At 52.3% G+C, this 22,863-nt stretch overlaps 1 protein-coding gene across 5 annotated transcripts in view; it reads left to right on the forward strand.

Moving 5' to 3' along the window:
- The first annotated feature begins 3,377 nt into the window (after positions 1-3,377).
- CAMSAP1 (calmodulin regulated spectrin associated protein 1) overlaps positions 3,378-22,863 on the forward strand; it is a 41,567-nt gene continuing 22,081 nt past the window's right edge. For 2 of the 5 annotated variants that reach the window (XM_075439101.1, XM_075439102.1), the window contains exons 1-2: positions 12,517-12,591; positions 13,005-13,167. In XM_075439101.1, the coding sequence (XP_075295216.1) occupies positions 12,529-12,591; positions 13,005-13,167 (226 nt within the window). In that variant the 5' untranslated portion in view covers positions 12,517-12,528. Of the gene's footprint in view, positions 3,871-12,231; positions 12,276-12,516; positions 12,592-13,004; positions 13,168-22,863 lie in introns of those variants that run through there. The other 3 variants (XM_075439099.1, XM_075439100.1, XM_075439103.1) reach the window with 3 other exon arrangements.

The following is a 22,863-nucleotide window of genomic DNA, read 5'->3' on the forward strand; positions in this document are numbered from 1 at the left end:
CTTGCACGTGGCTGTGGAAATGCAGCTTGGCGGTGGCAAGGCGAGGCATCACTAATGACACAAAAGGTGTGGCGAGAGCCCTTCCCATCCCGTCAGCGGGCGACTCGCCATCGCCTCTCCCAGCGAGCTGGGCCGTGGTCGGGCGTGCTTCTTCCACGCGCTCGCTGTTCTCCCATCGGTTGGAGACCGCTGGTCGCGCTAGCCCACGAGGAGGAGTAGAATATCGTACGGTCACCTGGCCGGCTCCTCGAACATCTCTGCCTGGAGTGGGTTCCAGTGAAACCAGGAGGAAAGAGCAGCTGCTGCCCCTGGGAGCTCCCACACCCTGGCAGCACGAGGCTGCAGCCCCCCCTGACAGCCCCATCGTTCACTCGATGCTTGAGCTTGCTTTTTTTAAAAAAAAAAAAAAAAAAACCAAAACAAAAAATGTGATTTTACTACAAGAGAGGCAGTGGCCAAAGGAAGCAGCAGCTCTGGACGCTGCTGGGGCTGCTTTGCCGTAGGGGAAGGGGGTTTGGGGCAGAATTAACAGAGCAAATTCTTTTTTCTTGCTATTCAAAAGCCTTCATTTCAAATGTGAGACCTGTGCTTGTGAGCTGGACCATCGCTCCAGCGGTTTGCTCCTGGAAAATGGCTTGAAAGCAGGCAGGGCTGTAGCGTACGTGTGCGAACAGCGTTGGTTCTCCTGCCGGGGAGCACGGCCTGAGACACGGGAGGGCAGTGCCCGAGCCCCGGTATCCAGTGTCAGCAGGAATCCGGTCACTGGTGGAGCTGGGGGAGGGACAGCAGTAACTCGAGATGTGCTGGACCAGACCGCGCCGGACCAAAATAAACCTGGAGAACTGACCGGTGCTCTCAGACCTGGGGGTGTAAGTGAGAAGCCTGGCCCAAAGAGCCGGAGTTCAGAGCCTGCGAGGACCCGGGCTCCTGGGCGGTCACCGGTGGCTCCGGCAACGCTGCCTCGCTGTGCAGGGCGCTTGGCTGCGGGGGGTGAACGCGGCAGACGGTGGGATGCAAACCCCGCGTCTTGGGGTCCTGCACCCATCCTGCACCCCGGGGTGCCATGTCCCCGCGGCTGCCGCGGGGAAGAGTTGCGGCTCTCAAACAGGTTTCATTTGCGATGCCATCAGCAGTTGCCTAACGAGCTCTCCCGCTCTGGGAAGCAGCGGGGAGCTGGTTGAGCTGGTTCCATGCCAAGGCTCTGCGTGCGCGGTGCAAGCGGTGGCTTCGCGCTTCATTCTTGGCCAGGGCTCTCTGAGCGTCTCGGTGCTGCGCTGGGCAGGTGTGAGCGGCTGCCGGTAACCCCGCGAAAAAATTATTCATGGAAGACTTGTAGCACTTATGCATGATGTGGTTACTTGGCTTTTATGAGCCGTAGCTTGGGCATAAACCACACTTCTGTTGAAGCGAACCTCTATTTGTCCTCCACCAGGAATCTGTGCCCGGGAGTCCCAGACCCGTGGCAGCTCCCACGTGCCCAGAGTTTGGTGGAATTATTCAGCTGCTGTGCAGGGCAGCCCTCGGAATAGGGCAGCTCCCGCTGCCGCGCTGACCCTGCTGCCTCCGGCCACGCTGCCACCTCGACCCCTTCCCGGTGCACGAGGGTTGGGGGACTGGGATGTCTCTCGGGGTTTCTTGGCACATTTTTTGCTCCGTTCTCGCGTGGTTCCGGCAGCCGGGGTGAGCCGGGCGGTGCGGGCTGCTGGACCCCCACACCCCGCACGGCTCCTCAGTGCAGTGTGCAAGAAAAAGAAAATAGTTCAGCCTCTTCTAAATCATCCTTAAAAGGACACCAGCCTCCTGTTTCCGCGCTGCTGGCTCGCCGTTGCAGCAGCCCTCCTCCATCTGTGTTTTCCTCCACACAGGAGCTCGTTGCCAGGCTGCGTGCGATGAATCACGGGGTGCTCTCCGCGTTTACCCCCGTGCGCCTGCCTGCCGCGCCGACGGGCGCCTTCCTCCCCAGCTCACCAAGAAAAGCAAAAAACGCACAATCCTCCGTGAAATCTGCGCTCAGACCCCGGCGTGATCCTTCCCCATCCTTCTCTCCCCTCTCCTGCCAGCGCGGGCAGGAGACGGCAGCAGCCCGCTCCTCCTGCCAGCCCCTCTCCCCCTGCCCGGAGCATCCTGCGGAGCGCGGCCGAGCCCATGAGCGCTCTGAAGTGCCTTCTCTTCTCATCCAGCCCCGGTGTCTGGAAGCGGGACGGTGCCTTTCCCACCGGAGACCCGGCAGTGCCGCGCTGGCCTGGCAGCTCTGGCTGCCGTGGGCTTCCCCGCTGCCGTCACTTCCCGGGCTGAGCAGTCGCTCAGATTTCCACGGGTCACTGTGGGCTGTATTTATAGTTTGTTGGGCTAAAAATAAAAGCCCCGAGTGCTGGGTTCGCTGACCCCAGCCTCACGTAAGGAGGGATGCCCAGAAGCCCCCGGGAGCGCGGGTTGAGCGATGCCCCTGGGGCTGCTCCCACGGAGGGCTAAGGTTTATTTCTCGGAGATGCTGTAGCTGCGGCATCGCTCTCTGACCCAGCCCTGCTCTTGCTCGGTGCAGAGCCTCGTGCAGGACTCTCATCCTGCTAAAAATATTCTGTTCTGTCTCGTCGGGCTCGATCTAATGGAGCCTGTGAGCGAGAGGGGATGGAGTGGCGGTGCCGCTGGCTGCGGCTATCGGATGGTGCGTGAGGAAGCCCTGCACCGCACAGCTCACAGAATCCCAGCATGGTGGGGGTTGGAAGGGACCTCTGTGGGTCACCCAGCCCAACCCCCTGCCCAAGCAGGGTCACCCAGAGCAGGCTGCACAGCACCACATCCAGGCGGGGCTGGAATATCTCCAGAGAAGGAGACTCCACAGCCTCCCTGGGCAGCCTGGGCCAGGGCTCCATCACCCTCAGAGGGAAGAAGTTCTTCCTCGGGTTCAGCTGGAGCTTCCTCTGCTCCAGTTTGTGCCCGTTGCCCCTTGTCCTGTCGCTGGGCACCACTGGAAAGACATTATGTGAAAGCCACAAGCAAATGAGCTACGGGACTGCTCTGAAAAACGCCTGCACGCAGCATGTTTGCTGGTGGTGGTCCCTAGGCCCGCTGTGCCCAGGTAACGCTGCTCCCTCTGCTTGCCCCATTTCCAGCAAGGTCCCTTTCCAGCTGCCGGCGCTGGGGAGCTGCGGGGGCCTCTCAGCTGCGGCGATGATGGCGCAGGAGCAGCGGGGCTGAAGGCGAGGGGCCCCGCGTGCCCCGCTGAAGGCGACCTCCCCCTGTTCGCGTGCCCAGCGCGGTGGGGAAGCCAGGCAAGGCAAGCAATTTCTAAACCACTTTCCTTCATCTGGTTGTGTTTTGAAGAGGACGGAGGCCCGAGGGCAGTGAGGGGGTCCAGGGGGTCCGTCTAGGGGGTTCCTCCCACTCTGCCCCAAGCCCCTCGTGCCCAGCTGCCAGCGCCGGGCAGAGAGCAGAGCTGACCCATGGAGGGGTCCGGCATCTCCTCCCCTCCCCACTCCACGGGTCTCCTGCCAAACAACACCAGGGGCCCGCTGGGACACTGCTGGAGGGGCTGAGTCTGGGTGTTTTCCCTGCACAAAACCTTCCAGCTTCAACCAGCAAAACCGAACCGGGAATATCTGCTCCCAGCATCGCCCCCCGGCCCCCTCCTCCGCATCTCTGATGTCACTCATCACGGAGCGTGACTCATTCGGCAGTTGCCGTGGCAACGCCAGTGATGCTGGGGAGCTCGGCGTTGCCCCGCTCCCCCCGGCCCTTCCTGGGGAGCGGAGGGGACCGAGCGCCCCGGCGCTGAGCCCCCGGGACGTGCCATGGGCTCCCATGTCACGGGCTGCTGACCCCGGCCCCCTGCGACCTGCGAGGCTGCGAGGACGTCGACGGCTGCCACCGGTAAGTCAGTGCTGTCGGGGATTTACCCATCCGGGGGGCTTCTGCCAGGGGTCCTGTAGCTTCTGCGTGCCTGGCCAAGCAGGACAGGCAGTGGCACCCAACAGCCCTGCCCCATGCGGACGGGTGGCCTTTGCAGTGTCCCCCTCTCCGTGTGCTCCTGGCAGCCCCAGGGAGCGGGGTCTCATCACCCCAGTCCCCCCAGGGCCAGCCAGGGGAGTACGGGCTGCTCTGAGCGCTGGGGAGCGAGGGCAGAGCGGCGCTGGGCAGGCGTCAGCCCCAGCACGCGTGGGGACCGGGGCTGTGCAGCCCCACACGCGTGGGCAGCATCCGCGCCTGATGGTCTGAGTCACCGGGACAGGGGGTCAGCGGGATGGGACCCTCGGCAGCCGCGTTTCAGCCCCGGGTTCTGCTGATGGTGTTGAGGCCTCTCTCCTCGCTCGGACCCGTCCCGGCGCAGGGCAGCCTCTGCCAGCCCGGCCGTGTTCCGAAGCCTTTGGCAAGGATTGTGGGTGACCCTGTGCTCCGGGCACCCCGGGGACCCCCTCCATGCCGAGCTCGGCAGCCAGGGGTGACAGGACGCACGCCCCAGGCCATTAGCATCCCTGCCGGGGAGCGTGGGGACCCGCTGGCCCCTGCCCACCCCCCTGCCCACTTCCACTCTGAGGTGCCGCAGCCAGAGCTCGCTGCCGGTGGCTCGGGGGTGCTGGCATGGCTTGGTCCCGCTCGGTGTCTGAGCGTTGCCGTCACCAAGTTCTCGTTGGAAGTAGGACCCGGGTAAGCAGGCTCGAGGTGTTTCAGCTACTCTAATTTGTACGTTAACACACGGCTCTGGCTGCGGATTTCGGAGCGTTGAAGCGCAGCCCGTGTGAGCTGGCGGGGCCCCGAGGCAGGGAGGAAGGCACAGCTTGCGTTGGCACCTCGCTAGAGGCAGGGCGAGAGGGGCCAGGGCTGCCAGGTGAAGGGCTCAGCCGCGGCACGGGGCCGGCAGCAAGACGAACCGGGAGCTGCAGCCCACCGGCACGGCAGGCGCTGACAACGCCGACCGCGAACGAGGGGAAATGCAGCGGGAAGCCACCGTCTGCCCCTCGCCAGACCCTGCTGCGTGGAATTAGAGCAGCTTTAATTTGCTGCTGAGGCAGGTTCTGCTCTGAAGAAGCTCTCTGGGATGAAGCCTTGCACAGCAAACTCACCTGGAGCGAGTTGCGGTGCTGTGCCCACAGCCCAGGGCCACCTGGTTTATATTTATAGATGGGAAAGCCTTAAAATCCAGGAATGACGGCCCTTTCCTCCAAATCCCCCCTGTATCTCGAGACCGTAACGCAAACCTGCCGCGGGGAAAGGGGAACGCCCGGGTCAGGTCCGTCCCTCCAGTGCTTGGGCTGGAAGAGGCGATTTTCCAGGACCCGGCTTTTGCCTTTGTGCATCCCCAGGGGACCTGGAACAAGGCGGCCCCGGTTTTGTTCCCATGCGAACACCTCCCTCTGTGCAACGAACGTCAAGCGTTCCGGTGAAAGAGCGATGTTGCAACACCTTTTTGGAAAAAGGTTGGCTGGCGTCCGCTGTGACCTGCCAAAGGGAGCGCTGAGAAGTGGTGCAGGGCGGTGTTTTTGAGCGTAACCACGCGCCGGCCCACGGGGAGAGCGGGGGGTTCTGCGTGGTCTCGCTGGAAGTCGGGTTATCGGGGCGCCGAGGCTTTGTGCTGCTCTGGCCGCAAACCCCATGGCGTTTGTCGGGATGAAGATGCTTGCTCTGGGCTACTGCACCTCGCCAAGCGCAGCCAGGAGCAGGTGTTGCATTTTGGAAATCAGTTAGAATTTTTTTTTTCTTATTAATTTATTCTGCCTCTCAATTATTCATGGCTTTACAGTAATGTTTAAGTAGCGGTGGAAAAGTTGGAGAGAAGTCATTCTCTCTTTGCATAGTTATACTTTTGTGGTAAATATGGTTTTACTTTCCAAAGTGTCCTTAGGAAAAAAAGTGCGTTTTAAAAAGAAATCGTCTGGGTAAAGCAAATCACCAGTTCCCATCAAAATTGATTTCTGCCTGAGCACTACCCAAATATGACTGCTAAAAAGGGTTTAATGAATATAAAGATACATGGAAATACGGCAATATCTTATCTGCTTATTAATTAGATGATGGCAACGCTCAAAAACCTTTCACCGCTTGCCCAGCCAGTCCCTGAGGTCTCTCTGGATGGGGTTGCTCGAGGAAGGAGAAGGCAGAAGGCAGGCACGCTGGGCTCAGACCGCTTGGTAGGGGAGTCTCCCTGGAAAACCCGGTGGGCTGTGAATGCTATCGACCCATTCTCCTCCTAAACATAGTCCAGGGACTTGAAAGATAAATAATCTTAGAGATAAAAATATCTTACACGCTAAAACCCCCTCCTGTTATTAATGCAGGCACTTAAAACCCACCGCCCGCGCCTCCAGAGCGGAGCTTGCTGCAGATAACCGCGGGCCGGGCGAGGGAGCAGAGGAAGGTCTGGCTCGCAGCGAGCCAGGCGGGCAGGGCGAGCTGTCACCCCTCCCTCTGCCAGCTCTTCCCCCAAGCCATAACAAGAGTCATTAATTAATGTTTGTACAGCGCTTTGAAGATAAGTGCTGAACAGAAGTATTGTTTTACAGGCGGTGGGGATCGCCCTCGCATCGTGCACGCCAGCGGGGGGAAGCCCCTCTCGGCAAGGACCAGAGCTGCTGGGTCCCGACCCGGCTCGCGTGCCCCCCGGAGCAGCCCCGGGGTTCGGAGGGGCAGGAGCAGCGGGGGAAGGCCAGGCAAGGCCCGAACGGCAGGCGGAGGTGTGAAGCGGGACTTCCCCCGGCGCCATTTGATACACATCAAACATTATCAGCAAGGGGAAAAGAAATTAATCTGAATAACTGGTTGCACTCATCAGCGTAACGGCTGAACCGCGTGCACATTGCCTTCAAGATAATACAAATGCATGAATGAAGTTGAGTGCTACTATCTGTACTTCATTTGCTTTCTTTATTTACATGAAAAACATTGCCTGTTGCATGTGGTTCCGCGGCGCACACGGCCACGCCGCTGCGTATTCCTCCTGACTTGCAGAACTGGGTAGAAGTAATTACTGACAACGGCGTTACGCTGCAGAAACTGCTCCCGTGGTGTTGGTAGTCGCGCTGAAGTGCCTGTTCTGTTCCCAAGAGTAATATTCTGCTCTCCCCTCCTTACGGCTGGCTGCCTGCTGAACTGTCACAGGAAAGAGGAGTGTGGGCAGCAGGTCGAGGGAGGTTCTCCTGCCCCTCTGCTCTGCCCTGGTGAGGCCCCATCTGCAGTGCTGTGTCCAGTGCTGGGCTCCCCAGTTCAAGAAAGATGAGGAGCTACTGGAGAGAGTCCAGCGGAGGGCTACGAGGATGAGGAGGGGACTGGAACATCTCTCCTACGAGGAGAGGCTGAGGGAGCTGGGCTTGTTCAGCCTGGAGAAGAGAAGGCTGAGAGGGGACCTTAGAAATGCCTCTAAATATCTGCAGGGGGGGGTCAGGAGGACGGGGCCAGACTCTGTTCAGTGGTGCCCAGCAACAGGACAAGGGGCAATGGGCACAAACTGAAGCAGAGGAAGCTCCAGCTGAACACGAAGAAGAACTTCTTCCCTCTGAGGGTGACAGAGCCCTGGCCCAGGCTGCCCAGGGAGGCTGTGGAGTCTCCTTCTCTGGAGATATTCCAGACCTGCCTGGACGCGGTGCTGTGCAGCCTGCTGTGGGTGACCCTGCTTGGGCAGGGGGTTGGACTGGGTGACCCACAGAGGGCCCTGCCAACCCCCGCCATGCTGGGATTCTGTGATTCTATGAAAAGGACATTTTGAAGTGGTCAGAGCAGCAGTCGAATGAGGGGTCTGCCAGGCCCCCTCTCACCCCCAGGTCACAGTACCCCGGCTCCATTCTTTCAGGTGATATTTCTAATTTTTTTGACCACATCTCTTTTTCCCTAGTGAATTTCTAGTAAGACAGAACGTTGTCTGAACTCTGTGGCATGTGCTGGGGGCTGCTAACGCCTACCGGCACAGAGCAAGCAGGCTTCTCCTCCTCCCAGGCAGCCGGCGGCAGCGATGCCCGCGTTCGCCCCGTGCAGTGACCTCCAGCAGTGCCCAGGCTCTAAGTCGATCCCAGCCGGGGTTATTAAGTGCTCAGCACCGGGGCAAGCGAGGCCCTGCAGAACTAAGCACAGGGAAGGAGATACAGCGGCGTTCACAATTAGTCCAGGGTCAAAAATCGAGCCGTGAGGAGGGGGCTGCAGGCAGCCTGGGCTGCAAGTGTGTGAGCTGCTCCTCACGGCTCTGCCGGGGCCATCCTCAGCACTTTTGACCACTGTAGAAATTTTGCAAGGATAAGAGGAAAAAAATGCTGTTGATTCATTTGACCTCCCACTCCCGCTGCTCCTGAGAGCGCAGCCGGGAGCTGCTGAGCAAGGCTGAAGGCAAAGAACCTCTTCCCAGGTAGAGCCACGCACCCTTACCCCCGCCGAAGAGGAGGGATGGATGAGCAAGCGCTCCCCCAGCAATGCCAACGAGCGGTGCTGCCAGCTCGGCCCCAACGGGTCGGGTTGTAAACCAGCCGGAGGGGAGAGGAGCGCGGCGTGGACCAGACCAGAGCGCTTGCTCCTTGTTTGCTCCGTGGCGGTGCTGCCTGGAGCGATCCCGCTGTGCCGTGTCTGTGCAGCGGGACCGGGGTACGGTAAACCCGACCTGGTCGCGAGCGATGTCCGAGGAGCTGGTGGAGGGGAAGGCACTCTCTGTTCTTGTCCTGTGGAGAGGAAGCGAGGAGGTGAAGGATGGGAAATCACCGCTTTGGAAAGTGCGGTGAGTCCTAATGGAGGGCAGCAACCGAAGCAGAAATCGAGATACTCAGGGCGCCAAAATTCCCAAGTCACGGGCTCTTGCCCTGCTTTTTTTGTCCATTTTAGCACCACGAGCATTATGTGACAGGTAGAGTCACGGCAGGGAGACCTCCCCCTCTGCACACAGCTGCAGGGAGACAGTGCGGCACGGGCTCCGCGCCGTCCCCGGCAGACGCGCGCTGTGCTTCGTCTGAAAGTGCCTTTTGTAAGGCAGGGGGGGATCCCAGTTCCCTGCCGGCCTGTCTAACTGGGAGGTGCCGCGGACGGGTCAGCTCTCGCTTTCTCTGCGTGCCCGGGAAGTGTCTCCACCCTACACGATCCCAGTGCACCACATGTTTATGTCTCTACAGACTCTACATGTTTTTTACAGCATAGATTTAGCTCGATGCCCTCGGGATGGCCCGGGACGGATATTCCTATCCTACACGTGGTCTCCCATGTTGGTAAATGAAACATGGTGGCAGAAACTGAAATCCCAGGCGTTCTTCCAGTACAGCAGAAGACAGACTCTTTCCAGTGGTGCCCAGCGACAGGACAAGGGGCAACGGGCACAAACTGAAGTGGAGGAAGTTCCAGCTGAAGATGAGGAAGAACTTCTTCACTCTGAGGGTGACAGAGCCCTGGCCCAGGCTGCCCAGGGAGGCTGTGGAGTCTCCTTCTCTGGAGATATTCCAGCCCCACCTGGACGTGGTCCTGTGCAGCCTGCTCTGGGTGACCCTGCTTGGGCAGGGGGTTGGACTGGGTGACCCACAGAGGTCCCTGCCAACCCCCACCATGCTGGGATTCTGTGACAAGCGCCTGGGCTGAGCTTTGTTACGTGCAATAGGTGTCATGTTTGAATATGGCAATTTCTCCAGTGTGTTACCTCCTAGTAATTAGTCTCAGAGTTCTGCCGGAAGACGAGTTGCGCAGTGTTTGTCAGCTCACCTCTGCACCCGCTCTGAATGGTTAACGAACGCAGGAGACTCAACAGGGAAATGATTTTGCATAGAAAAGCACGGTATTAACATTCTCCAGAAGAAAAGCCTTGAAGCGTGTTTAGCAGTGGAGTGCAGGAAAGAAACAAGTGGTACACAAATGAAAGGTGAATTTGCTGCTGCTGAATAAAGGAGAGTCATTTATCTCCTCGCGGAAAAAGCAAACACGTTCAGCAATCCGCTGATGACCCCGCTATTTTAAATGCAGCCTTTTTATCTCCGGGACAATTCCGAGCGCGCCGGTGTGGGACGATGCCGAGTGTGATCCTGTGCAGCCTACTGTAGGTGACCCTGCTTCGGCAGGGGGGTTGGACTAGATGACCCACAGAGGTCCCTTCCAACCCCTACTATTCTGTGATTCTGTGATTCTTGACAAACCACTTCAGCAGCAGCTACAAAGTCTCCCTGAACACCAATTCCAGCTTCCTCTTCAGGACAGGCGAACGCCCCAAGTCACGGAATTTCAGGGCATCACCGCCCAGGAAGCAGCGGCTGCAGATTCCGTGTTGGGTTGGGAGACGGCGATACACGGGCACGGAGCTGGAGGATGGTGCCGGGGAAGCGCAGGGGGTAGAACTTCGGTCATAAGGGCAGAACCTGAAGCATGGCAGGAGCCCGTCAAAGCAGAGCGTTCTCCGCAGCACCAAACTGCCCCCCCTACGCTTTTTCGCCACAATGTTTGTTTTTTTGAGCCTAACTTTTTAATTCTGAGGGTTTCAGTGGTCAGGTAGCGGCTTGGCTTTGCAGGGGCAGTCTGCCATGCTCTTAAAACATATTTCTAAGTGATTCTGAGAAGCTTAACAACTGGATCTGTTCCTCACCTCTAGCAAAAATACGTCAGAGGAAAAAGTAGGTCAGTTTTCTCCCGGTTGCACCTTCACCCTCGCAGCCAGGTCAGCTGCTCTGAGAGTCAAAGGGCCACTCTGTTCCTGCCGTCCATTTAATGCCCGATCCACCACGGAGAGGAAAACATTCTTCTCGAATTTAAAGGGATTTGGACTGGGCCTTAATGCTTAATCTAGAAACAAGAGTAGCTTGTTATAACAACAACGTCACGAAACGCCAGCCTGTAAAAACTGTACTGAAACCCAAACTCTTCGAGCGGAGATTGGAAAACAGCTAGCAGGTTGTCTGCGAGGGAGAGCTCCTTCAGCTGCGCACAGCCCCGCGGAACGGAGGAGCGGCAGCGGCTGGGATGACCTTTGGACGCCGGATGGTGTTTCCCGGTGACACGGAGCGGAGTGCCCTCCGCTTGCACTTTGAAAAGACATCAGGAAATAAACATTGGATCTTAAGACAGACCCAAATTAATCTTTAATGATTTTTAAAGGTTTGTATAATCTACTAGTTACAGGCAGCAAAAAATTATTTACGAGGATCATAACAAAATCAGGTAGAACAAGGCCAGTCTGCTATCACTGTTGGGCAGCTAAGCTTATAAACACATTTTGCGTAGATGGATGTGAGGAGAATTCATCTACCCAGCACAGGCATTAAAGGCTCGAACCTCTACTCGACCGTGTAGCTTCGCTGTCCAGATGAGCCCTGGAACCCGCTCGTCAGGCGAGTCGCTGCCCGCCGAGGCGGTGCGCAGCCCGGGGAGGGATGAACCCGCGAGGCTCTTGGGGCGGGCGGTGGAATGGCCCGGGGGTGGCTTTGGTGATCGGACTGCGCCCAGCAGAGAAGAGCCATCCCCAGATTGTACCTGGGAAACGTTGCTCGCTGTTATCTACGGATCAGGGCATAACCCAGGTGAAGAAATCCTCCGTCTGCTAAGGAACACACAAGACGCACGAGGGGAGCGGGGGCCGGTGGTGGCGGGGCTCGGCAGCCCTCCAGGCCCCGCAGAACCCCCGGTCCCAGTTCCCCCAGCCCCGCGGGTGCCAGGCCCTGACGGAGGCGAAGCCGCTCCCGGGGCTCCGCCACCGCCACGGCTCCCCCACGTCGGACACCGAGGGCAGGGCCGGGAAGCCGCCCGGTCACCCCCCGGGGGGGGCGGCTGGACTCCCTCCGCCCCGAGCGGGAAGGCTCTGCGGCCTGAGCGGGCCCGGGGTCGCTGTGCCTCCCGCGGGGCCTGGCGGGGCGGTGAGGGCTGACCGCGGGCCGGGGCCGGGCCGGGAGGGACGCGGGGCTCCCCGCGCCGCCCGCTCCCCGTTCCCCCGGCAACGGTTGCCTAGCGACGGCCGCAGGCGGCCGGGCCCCGCGCCTGCGCAGTGCTGCCCCCGCCTGGCGGCCCGGGCTTGGCGGCGCGCGCGGGAGAGGGCCCCGCCTCCTTCCTCCGCCGAGCGCGCGCCGCCCCGGCCGGCCGGGAGAGGAGGAGGACACGGAGGGGAGGGGGGGGGAGAGGGCGCGCGCGCGCGAGGCGGGCGCATGCGCGCGCGCGCGGCCCCGAGCGCTGGCAGCCCCGGCCCGGCGGCGGCGGCTCCTTCCCGCCCTCCCGCAGCGGCGCCGGCCCCGGCCCGCCCAGCCCCCGCCCGCCCCTCCGCCCGCTGCCGGGGCCCCGGGCGCGCCCGCCGTGCCCCCCCCCCCCCCCCCCCCCCCCCGGGGATGAGGCAGCGCTAGGGCGGAAAGGTGAGGCGGCGGGGCCTGTAGGCCGCGGCGGGCGGGCGTGAGGGGGGAGCGGCGGGCGGCGGGGGCTCGGCGGCTCCCCGCGCGGAGCAGCCTCCCGGCGGCGGGTGGGCTGCGCCCCTCTCCCTCCTCCTCTTCCTCCTCCTCCCGGGTGGGGGCGGGGATGCGGGCAGGGCCGCGGCGGGGAGGGGGAGCGGGAGCCGCCGCCCCCCCCCCCCCCCTTTGCCCTCCTCCGGCGGTGCGGGGCGGCGCGGGGATGGGCGTGCGGGCCAGGAATCTCTGCTGCTTCTCCCGGCCGAGGCGAGGGAGGGAGCCGCAGGTGCTGCCCCGGGCCCGGCCCTGCCGCCGTGCGGGCGGGGGCCGCCGTACCTGGGCGCATTGTTCGGCGGCGGGGAGGGGGCGGGCGCCGTGCGGGCTCTGTGCGGGCGGGCAGGTGCCGGGCCGCTCCTTTCTCCTGCCCTCGGCGCCAGCCGCGGCACCGGGCGGGGAGAGGGGGGGATGCTCGCCCTGGGTTGGGGCGTCCGCCGGTTTCCGAGTGGGTTTTCAAATCGCTAAATAAACCCTTCCCGTGGAGGTGCCGGCGGGTGGCGGGCCCGTGGGCTCCGGCCCGCTGCGCTGTGCCCGGTGCGGTGCCCGCCGGCCAGCCCTGCCGCCAGCTCCCGGGCGGCTTCGGAAAGGCGGTGGGAGCGATGGCTGAGGTAAAAAGTCCGCTGTCTTTTGTTGTTGTTTCAGATGGTGGATGTTGATGTTTGTGCGGGTGGGGATAGTACCAGAAGAAAAATGGATGCCCTGACAGATAGCGCGGTCGAGATTGTCCCTTTGGAGCTCTATGATTCAGCCAGAGCAAAAATAGCTGCTAATCTACAATGGATCTGTGCTAAAGCCTACGGAATAGGTAAGAGCACTTTTATCCGGAAGTCGTTCTTTTGTTCTTGCTTTTTCTGTCGCCCCTGCCATTCCAGAAGGAATTAAATTGGGCCTAAACCACCTTTGTTTTAAATATCAATAACACAACGGTCTGTTCTCTTGTAATATTATATGTTTCCTGGTACCTGTGACAGGAATGATGGAACTCTGTGAGATGCCCTGAATCAGCAAGCCTGAGGGTGAACGCTCGCAGATTGTGCTTGTGAAGAATGCTTAAATCCTCATTTTAGCTAACTAGACTTGCCTCCCCGGAACCGTATGTCACTGCTCGCAGGCCCCAAGTCCCTCCATGCTGCGAAGGCTTTAGTGCACTTCCGTGTCTGGTCACCTTGGCCAACGGCTGCTGGCACCTTGATACCCTTCGTATGCTCACTTAGGTCTTTTTTTTGTGTGTCACGTTGTGGGTTTGGTTTCAAAATGACCTAAAAAGCAATCCGTTTATGATCAGCAGCGTTCTTTTATGTAAAAGAAATATTGAATGAATAGATACCATTTATCTGTGTTCTGTGACATTAAACAGCAAGTTGTGGGTGATAGAGGAGCTCTTCTTTCCATTATATTGTCATAAACCTTTACAGTCAAACATGGAAGAATAAAGACTCTTGGAGCATCATTTGTACAGTATTTTCCTGGCATCTGTTGAAATTTGCTTTTTTGTTTTGAACTAGATCTGTCTATTCTGCATTACCGTTCCTAGATACATCTTGAGTTTAAGTAGCTTCATTATGAAGAAATATGGGGAAATACTTAAATATAAGAAAAACATGTACAGAATCTTGTTTTGGAAAATGAGGTAGCCCTGTTAATCTAAGTCTAATTCGCCAAACTCATAATATGCTTAATGGCTTAGCAGTAGCTTACTTTGTGACAAGGCTGTAGGAAAAGCAGTCCATTCCTGCAGTTAAATATTAATCCTTGTTGGAATATTTTTCTAAATTATTTTTCTTTTTTTAATGTTTCCAGCTCTGTCAGTGTTCTCACCATCTTAATGACTGTGGGGAAAATAGCGAGTCTTGGGTTTATAATGTTTAATATCAGTGAAGGTATCTCGTTACAAGTAACAAGAGACAAAAAGATCCCCATTTATTAGATGACATTTAAAAAATGTGGGAATTTTGGGAAGGTGTTAGTAAAACACTGAGGAGTTAAAAGAACATTTCTTCATGTAAATTTTTTTTCAGTTGCTGGAGTTGTTTGTAATGTTTCCTGAAGACTTTTCAGTGATCAGAGATAAAATGGATATTCCAGACGTGGAGATGCACTATTTATATTATGACTTTGTTTCGAAAGAAAGCTAATCCTAAATTAGAATGGACTGGCGTGGCTCCTACGCTGCAGAGAGCTTTATGGCCTCGTGTTCCTTGCTAGCGTCTCCTGCGGCTCCAGAACTCAGGGCTGTGTCTGTACGTCTTGGACCAGCTAACGGGTTAACAGCAAGTCTGCTTATGCACTTGACAACGTGCACTTACGTTGAATAAGTATTTGGCTTTCTTTTGACTAAAAATTTTGGAAAAGGAACCCACCTTTCATAATGACAATGATAATGATGTGATCTCTAGTGTAGAGGAGGCTGTAGCCGCGTTTGCCAGTTTTTCCGCCTGTATTTAGGCTTGTTCAGATTACATTTTAATAGAAGTTAAACGCCATGACCAGTAGGAAGAGATGTTTTTGCTGGGGCTTTTGGTGTTGCGTTGTTGGTTAGCTCCAGTGAGTAAGATTTTTTTGGTGTGTGTCTTTGCAGGACCATGGTCCACGGAAATTTAGTCTGATTTTTGAAATGGCTCCTGCAAGGTGTTGTCACATAGTAACCATTACTTCTGGAGTAGCATTGCAAAATACTGAGTAATTTATAAGCCTCTTTAATTCGTATAGAGATGGGTTTAGAAAGGTTTCCTATGTGATTATAGTTTTGAATAATATTTCAGCTTAATACATTACTTGTCGTCTCTCAGGGTTTTCTTTTTGTGTTAAGATGTTGGATGTTGTTCAGTGGGTCTTGGGCAGCTACCAAGCAATTGTGAATTCGTTATATAAAATCTCACTAGGCAGATGAAAGTTTTGGGGGGCTTTTTTTGTTATTTTAGACTTAGTTCTGGTCAATTTGATGAAAAAAAAATGCTCCTCTGTTTGTAATATTAAAACACTGTCTGTTATGTTCTGAAGTAATTCTTACCTGATAGAGTTTGCATAAGTGCCTTCAAGTGGCTAAGTAAAGAGTGTTTTTCTGAAATGCTAGATTTGGAATTGACATATAGGAATTGCCTTAATTTTGTGCCTTAATCTTTCAAATGCTGGTGCCATATCCTGGTTTTCGTTTTCATCAGAGCTAAGCTCGTGCTGAAGTGTAGGAATGGTCAAGAACAGGCCTTTGATTCTAGTGGGGACTGTTACGAGAAGTCATTCATTGCTGCAGATTTTACCGGAAACTGTATTTTCTGTTTACTGTTACGAGATATTTGAATTCTCCACATCTAAGATGGCATCTAAGTAGAAAAATTCTTCATACTTTCTTTTTTTTCGTCAAGGACAAACTACTGAGAGCATGCATGACACATAACTTGGAGCTGAAGTCCTAGTTTGGGCTTTGTTTCGTTTGATGATGCATTCATTCCTCTGTTTTTCCCTGCTGGCCATGAAAAGAGACAATTTTGGTAGCCAAACAGCTGAGCACAGCTACCTTCTCTTTTCAACACAACCGCTGCTAGAGACAGCCCCTCTTCTTGCATAGGGTTTGAGCAGAATGGTTTGTTTCTGGAAGCCTGTGGCTGCTCCTGTCTGTCTGTAGTGGCTGCCTGGTTGTCACAGGTGGGGTCCAGAGGGAGCTCTTAGAACTGTTTGTCCGAATCCCAGAAGACGGAGGGGAAGGATGTTGTGAAGGAAGGTGTTTCCCCATTCGGTGTTCCCCCTCTCCCCAAATAAATCTGGGAGTGCTGTCGTGGATCACTCTAAAAGCCTGTGCACAAACATCTGGAAACCTTCTACACACTGGTGAGATTATAAAGTCCGTTTAGCTGAGACAGTAGTTTGAGGGAATGGAATTTGATTAGAACAGAATTATCTTTTTCATCAGCTAACTTTGATTAGAACCAAATGTGCACTTGAAGGAATTCCACTGGCAGTGTGAAAATACAGTTCATAACATTTAAGTGGCCGCAGAGCAAGGGTGCCACTGGGTTTGTGGAAGTTCAGCTCACAGGAGGCGAGCGTGGGAGGCTCGCAGAGGCTTGGCAAGCCGTCCGTGGGAGAGATCGCTGTTCTGCAGTCGGTGGAATGAACCAGATTGCCAGGCAGTAACAGGGCCACGCGCTGCACAAAGCTGGGCAGGGGGAGGTGGACCTGGGCCTTCGGCACCGCTCGGCCTCTGAGCAGCAGCAGGCAGAACAACCATATCCACTTTGTTTTCATTTGGTACAACCTAGAAAAACAGACAATGACAAATTTCAGTTTCTCAGCAGATTTAGTTAGTACAGCAATAATTTGTGTGTAGAAATGATGTTTTCCATCATCATAGTTATGTTAAAATTTAGGTAAGGAAGGAGTATACACAGGTTTGTCAGTGTCGCAGCTTACTGTGAGCAAGTGGGTTGTTTGCAACCCTGTCCATAATAAAAGTGGTTGCTTCTGTTGGGGACCTTAGAAATGCCTATAAATATCTGCAGGGTGGGTGTCAGGAGAACAGGGCCAGACTCTTTCCAGTGGTGCCCAGCGACAGGACAAGGGGCAGTGGGCACAAACTGAAGCAGAGGAAGCTCCAGCTGAACAGGAGGAAGAACTTCTTCCCTCTGAGGGTGACGGAGCCCTGGCCCAGGGTGCCCAGGGAGGCTGTGGAGTCTCCTTCTCTGGAGATATTCAAACCCTGCCTGGATGTGGTGCTGTGCAGCCTGCTCTGGGTGACCCTGCTTCGGCAGGGGTTGGGCTGGGGGATCCCCAGAGGGCCCTGCCAACCCTCATCATCCTGTGATTCTTTAAAACAATTTGTAAAATTTGGGTTTTCAAAATGAATTTGGTGTGGTTTACTTATTTATTCGGGCTAGGAGTTGTACATAGTTTCCAGACTTAACACTGGCATTAGCCCGAGACCTTTGGCAAGATACAGGCAGGAAAGCCAAGGGCTCCTGTAATGCACTGTAGGGAAATGCAAGTTGTGGCTTTTTTTCTTTTCTTTGAAGTAATTAATACTTACCTGTTGACTAAGGTTTTACAGTACCGTTATAGCTTCTCACGGTTACCGGTTGGTAGGGGCAGTGTGAACATGTTTCGTGGGCTTAATTGCCCTAAATCCCTGGGTTCCCCACTTCTGTTCTTTGCCAGCATTCTTCTCAGGCCCATAGTAAAAATATTTCTAAGCAAGTTGTTCTGTTATGCAAATATTCAACAGTTAAATATTTGTTTCTTTAATAATGCCTGTTTCATGAACATTGACTGTTACTTGTGTGAAGTTTACAGTGGTGAAGAATTCTGTAATTACTATTTTGTCTCGTCTGCTTCATCCAGGTTTGTGGCTGTATGCTTGATCAAAAGATATGATAATGAGTGCGGTCACTCTCACCAGCAGTATACAAAGTCTTTAGCTTGCTTTTTTTCCTGCCTGTTGTATGTAAATTTTCATGTGTAATATTATAAATCACTTCCAGAGTTTATATGTTGTGTAATGAGAACCAGCAAAGAATGTTTTTATTATAATGCAGGTGGTCTTAGTTGCTGAGAAGGTGTAGCTTCTGTTCATGATCTGCAGCTTAGAGGACAGCCATACACTACTAAATAATTCTGTGAACAGATACTGATACTAATGAAATCCTACTCAGAATTAGAATAAGCTTCGTTCTGTTTACCATGATGCTTTGGCTCTCTTTCCATGTGAAACCAGTTCTTCGTGCTTCTGGAAGGAAAATAAGATCTGGGGTGTATCCACTTCATCTGTTCAAGGGCTAAGCCACATTTGTTCAGATTGCTGTATTTTACTTTCTCAAATCATCATCAGGTAATCGTCTTTGAACAGATTTTGTGAGATGGTGAAGACACAGGAGAGGAGAGTCTGGCGATAATTGTCTCTGATGGTTGTTCCAAGCAGAGCTATTTTTGTAATCCTGTAAATTATGTTGTACACAATGATTTATACTTGGAACTGACAGTTTTTTGAGAGATTAGAACTCATTGATACGATGGAACAGACCAAAAGAATTGCTTCATGAGAAATGATGATGTTTTGCGTTTGAGTCCTTATAAAAATAGCTGGTAGAGGTATCTCTCCAGTAGATTCAGTGGGGCAGGAACACTTAAAGAGTTTATGCTGCTGAAACTTGGGAAAAATATTATTACTTTGTTTTTATAAGCATGGGAGACAGCAAAAATGAGCATTTTTTGCTCTGTAATAAGCTGACTGCATGCAACTAAGTAACATGATATAAAATTCACATGAAATCCGTGTGTGGAAGAAGAGATCCAGTCAACTCTGATATTGAGTGTATTGTGGTAAATTCTTCAACAACTCTTGATACAAAACTTTGGAGAAATTGAATTAATGATGTATGCCTTCGCAGAACTGATTAGCAGGTTAGGTGCCATTGTTTTTAAGTTACTATGAAAACACTGGTAGTTTTTAACCTTTATGTCTTTTGAACACTTCGTTTTGTGTAGAACTGGCAACTGAAACGCTTGCGTTGAAGTTGATGCTGACATTTTGCTGCGGTAACTGTGCAGAAAGCACATTAGGACAACCAGAAGGTGTTTGCAAGCTTTTCAATAACACGCAATAGTAACATAAAAGGGACTTCCTTTTTGGAATGAAGATGGTATTGGAGACCTTTTTATAAGCAAAAAAAGGACATGATTTAATTGGTTTTGGCTTGCTTTGGTATGATTTGTTAAACTGCTCGAGCAGAAATTTTTGTAGCTATTGCTTAGAAGTTAATTGCTCAGAAGTTATTTTTTCGTGTTGATGTTTTCCAAATTCTAAAGCATTAATGTGTAAAACCAGAAGTTTTAAGGAATGGAATTTTTCCACTGAACGTCTAAGTTCAGTTATAGGTCGTGAAAGTAAGGTGTTGAGAACGATACTTATAGAAACTGGGCCTTGGAAAGACTGGAACATTTTCTTCAAAAAGAGGAGTGACACATCCTGGAGTGAGGCAAGCAAAAAGCCTACGATGCATTTGGAGCCTGCCGAATCTGTAAAAACTGGGGAGAAAGGCTATCCATAATTCCGGTGGCTACGTGTGTATCCGTAGAGTGTTATTTAAATCAGCGTTAGGTTGCCTCTGACGGTGTATAACCGGTCTATAACTGACAGCGTATTTCTGAGGATTTTGGCAGTGTGGCAGTTTTGATGTTTTTAAGGGGGTTTTGGGGAATGAGCAGACCTGGGTGCTGTGGGTAGTTTGCATGGCATTATGCTACAGGCAAGAATAATTAGCAGAGATGTGAAAGGTGAGATAAGTCTCTTACGTTGCACTTTCGGATGCGGAGTTCAAATATTGAAGATATCTCACAATTAGAGCACGTTTTTTTTTGTCTGTGGCTGGCTGGGAGGGCTGTGTTACCCTGTCTGAGGTAATTGCATTGTGTACAGCACATCTGCAGCTATGGTGTTTGGAAGTTTCTCAGCTCGGAGTTACATACTTCTGTAGCATCTTTTTTGCATCACAGTTTTTCCTGCCATTTATTTCTCATTTATTTGTGTCTGCCATGTGTATAGTACGATTATGTCCAGTAGGAAATGAAACTGAATTAAATAGTAAAGGTAACATTACTGCTCTTGAGCTTTGATGTGGTTTTTGTATCTTAAAATTTCCATGGGCCTTTTGCCAGGACATCAAACTGGTTACAGAACTGTTCCTTTTTGTCACCGATAGGCAAATTTAGCTGGCGGAAGTGTTGTGTACACTGATGTAGAAAACAAAACTGGGTGTTTACAGTGAAAGAAGTTGCAATTATCGGAGGATTAATGTATATGAATAACTTTTTATGATAGTATTCAAATTATTAATCGTGGTACTAGAAATCATCCCCACCCATCTTTAATCCTGGTCAATCCAAATCCATTCAGTCCTTAAGCAATTTTATGGAGATCAGAAACATGAAGTTGGGGGGTTCTTCAATAGAGAAGAAAAAGATTTCAGATCTCTTGACCGGACATCCAGACTAAAGAACAGTAGCCAAGATACAAGGTGTGTTTATTTTTTGTAATATATTGATTTCTGTGACATGGAATCTCATCAGTAAGAACTAGATCCATTTATTGCTAGAAAAGGCTTTTAAAAATCATTAAAATATTGCTAGTTTAAACAAAAAATTAATGTGGGAGGTCTTGCTGCCCCTGTCACGCAGGAAGCTGAGCATCGTGTTCCAGTCGTCGCTTCTGTTTTAATAATTTGTGTGAAGACCCCAGTACAATAGGTTATATCCCTTGTGCGTTAGTTGTTAGTGTTGAAGAGAACACTTTGTGCTTTCTGTAGTTACCGTCTATAAAATAATCGTGGCCTGCCTTGTGGAAAAGGGACCTGAGGAAACTGCGAAGGGAGCCGCTGTTCGTGGGTGCCGCGTCTGCGTGGGTCGCCGGGCAGCCGCTGTGCTGCAGGAGCCGCGGGATCGCTTTGTCCAGCCGGTCCTCCAGCGAGTTGCAGGCAGTCACCTCGGTTCCCCTGCTCGGCAGGGGGCTGCGGAGCTGGTGGAGGGCAGATGTTAGTGCTAAAACCCTGCTCTAAGGACTCCAGCTTTCAGACATTCTGAATTTGCATTTTTTTTTTTTCTTTTAAAAAAGCCTTCAAAACTTGGAGTGGTGCTAATGCTCTTACCAGAAATGTACTTATTCAGGGATATTTTATGAGCTAGTATTCTATTCTTCCCTTTCACAAATAATTTTAGTAAAAAGCAATGTGTATTTGGATGGCAAAGGTGCAGCTGCTTGTAATGAAGCTAAAATGTTGAATTATATTAGCTGCTTCACGTTTTGATTTTTGGATCTTTCCCCAGCCTTTAGAAATGGAGGGTCTAGTTCTCTTTCTGGAAATGGCAATGACCATTAAATGGAATTAGCTTTCAACAGCCTTTGATTTTAGGTCAGGTTGACTAATGTTAAGAAGATTAAAAATATTTGAATTTATTACCTGTTTCACTAAAAAAGGACACCCACATTAACAAATGCTACTTAAGTAGTGCTGGTGGGCTTTTATTGTGTCTCTTCCAACCGTCTTCAGTGTGTAGTCTGTATATCGCAGCATTCAATGTCACATAAAGGAAAAATAGCGATCTTAATTTTTAAAAACTTCAAAAAACTTTCCATTTTGAAAAATAGGGGCAGTACTGTATGACTGAGTAGCTGTTAGAGCTGTTACGACAGCTCTGGTTTACTACATATTTTTATTTAAGTGAGATGTACTTCTGGCTTATGTAATTGATAACATTCTGTCTCAGCTTCTCCTCTTCATGAACTTTCAGTGCTCTGCAGTATACAAATACTGCGTGGCTTATTTTGCAGTTCAAAGATACGCTATGGGTAGGAGCTCTTTTGAATGAGGAAATCTAATTATTCTGGAAATGAGCTGAATGAAAAGTAAATATGCTGCCAAGTTAATAATTCCTATAACTGTAGATGTACGTATTTAAAATGAACTATTGAAGTGACTTCGGGGAAGATCTTCAGAGTGGCTGGATAGCAAAAGATAGAATTTTATGCTTGAAAATTATGAAATGTTGGGCTTCTATTAAGACAACACACTTGAGACTAGGAAGTATTTTCTCTGGAGTTGAAGACTCATTATTTCTGCTAGGCTGTTATAAAGATCAATACCTTCTAGTCTGATTACTGAAAGTGAGTAGAAGTATTTATTTTTACAGTATTTTACAGTATTTCACACTGAGGGTGATGAAACCCTGGCACAGGAGGTGGGAGATGCCCCATCCCTGGGAACCATTCCAGGCCAGGCTGGATGAGGATCTGAGCAACTTGATCCAGCTTCGAAGGTGTCCCTGCTCTCTGCAGGGCGTTGAACTGGATGGCCTTCAAAGGTCCCTTCCAACCCAAACCATTCTCTGATTTTGGGATATATCTATTTTTAACTTGGCTTATGTCTTTTCAATAATATCAAGAAACTATTGGTAGCAGCAGCGTCCCCTTCCACTTTCAACTGCTGTGATCGTTTGACACGTGCCTTGTATTGTGGTGTTACAACCTTTAACGTTGATTTGAAATGTCTTACACGCGTTTAGAGTGATCAGAATATTAGTTGTTTTTAGTGCCTTTCTTTCCTGCCAGCTATGAAGCTGTGCTGATTTATAGTGAAAGTGTAAGTCTTTGAGGCTTGGGAGCTGGTGGGGAGGAAGTGGTGTGTGAGGATGAAGTCTTCTGTGGTGTGAAGTTTAACTTGCATGTCAGTTACTACACTCAGGATCTGTGTTCGGTTTGATAAACTCCTAAGACAACTTGCGGAAATGGTGCCATTCCGAAAGAAGCTAATTTTAGACTTGGTTTAAAATTCATGTTGAATCCAAATCCAAGTGGAGTGGTTTCTTTAATTTTTATTTGAAGGCTGAGAAACTGCAGTAGTTCGCTTCAGTGCTCTGGTCTTCAGAAAAACAGACAATCAGCTCACTGGAGACTTCATTGTTTTGCAAACCGTTTGTAAAATGCTCAAGGTTTTACTCAGCTATTTCGGTCTTTCTATGC

The sequence above is a fragment of the Opisthocomus hoazin genome, chromosome 19, assembly GCF_030867145.1.
Source record: "Opisthocomus hoazin isolate bOpiHoa1 chromosome 19, bOpiHoa1.hap1, whole genome shotgun sequence".
NCBI lineage: Eukaryota > Metazoa > Chordata > Aves > Opisthocomiformes > Opisthocomidae > Opisthocomus > Opisthocomus hoazin.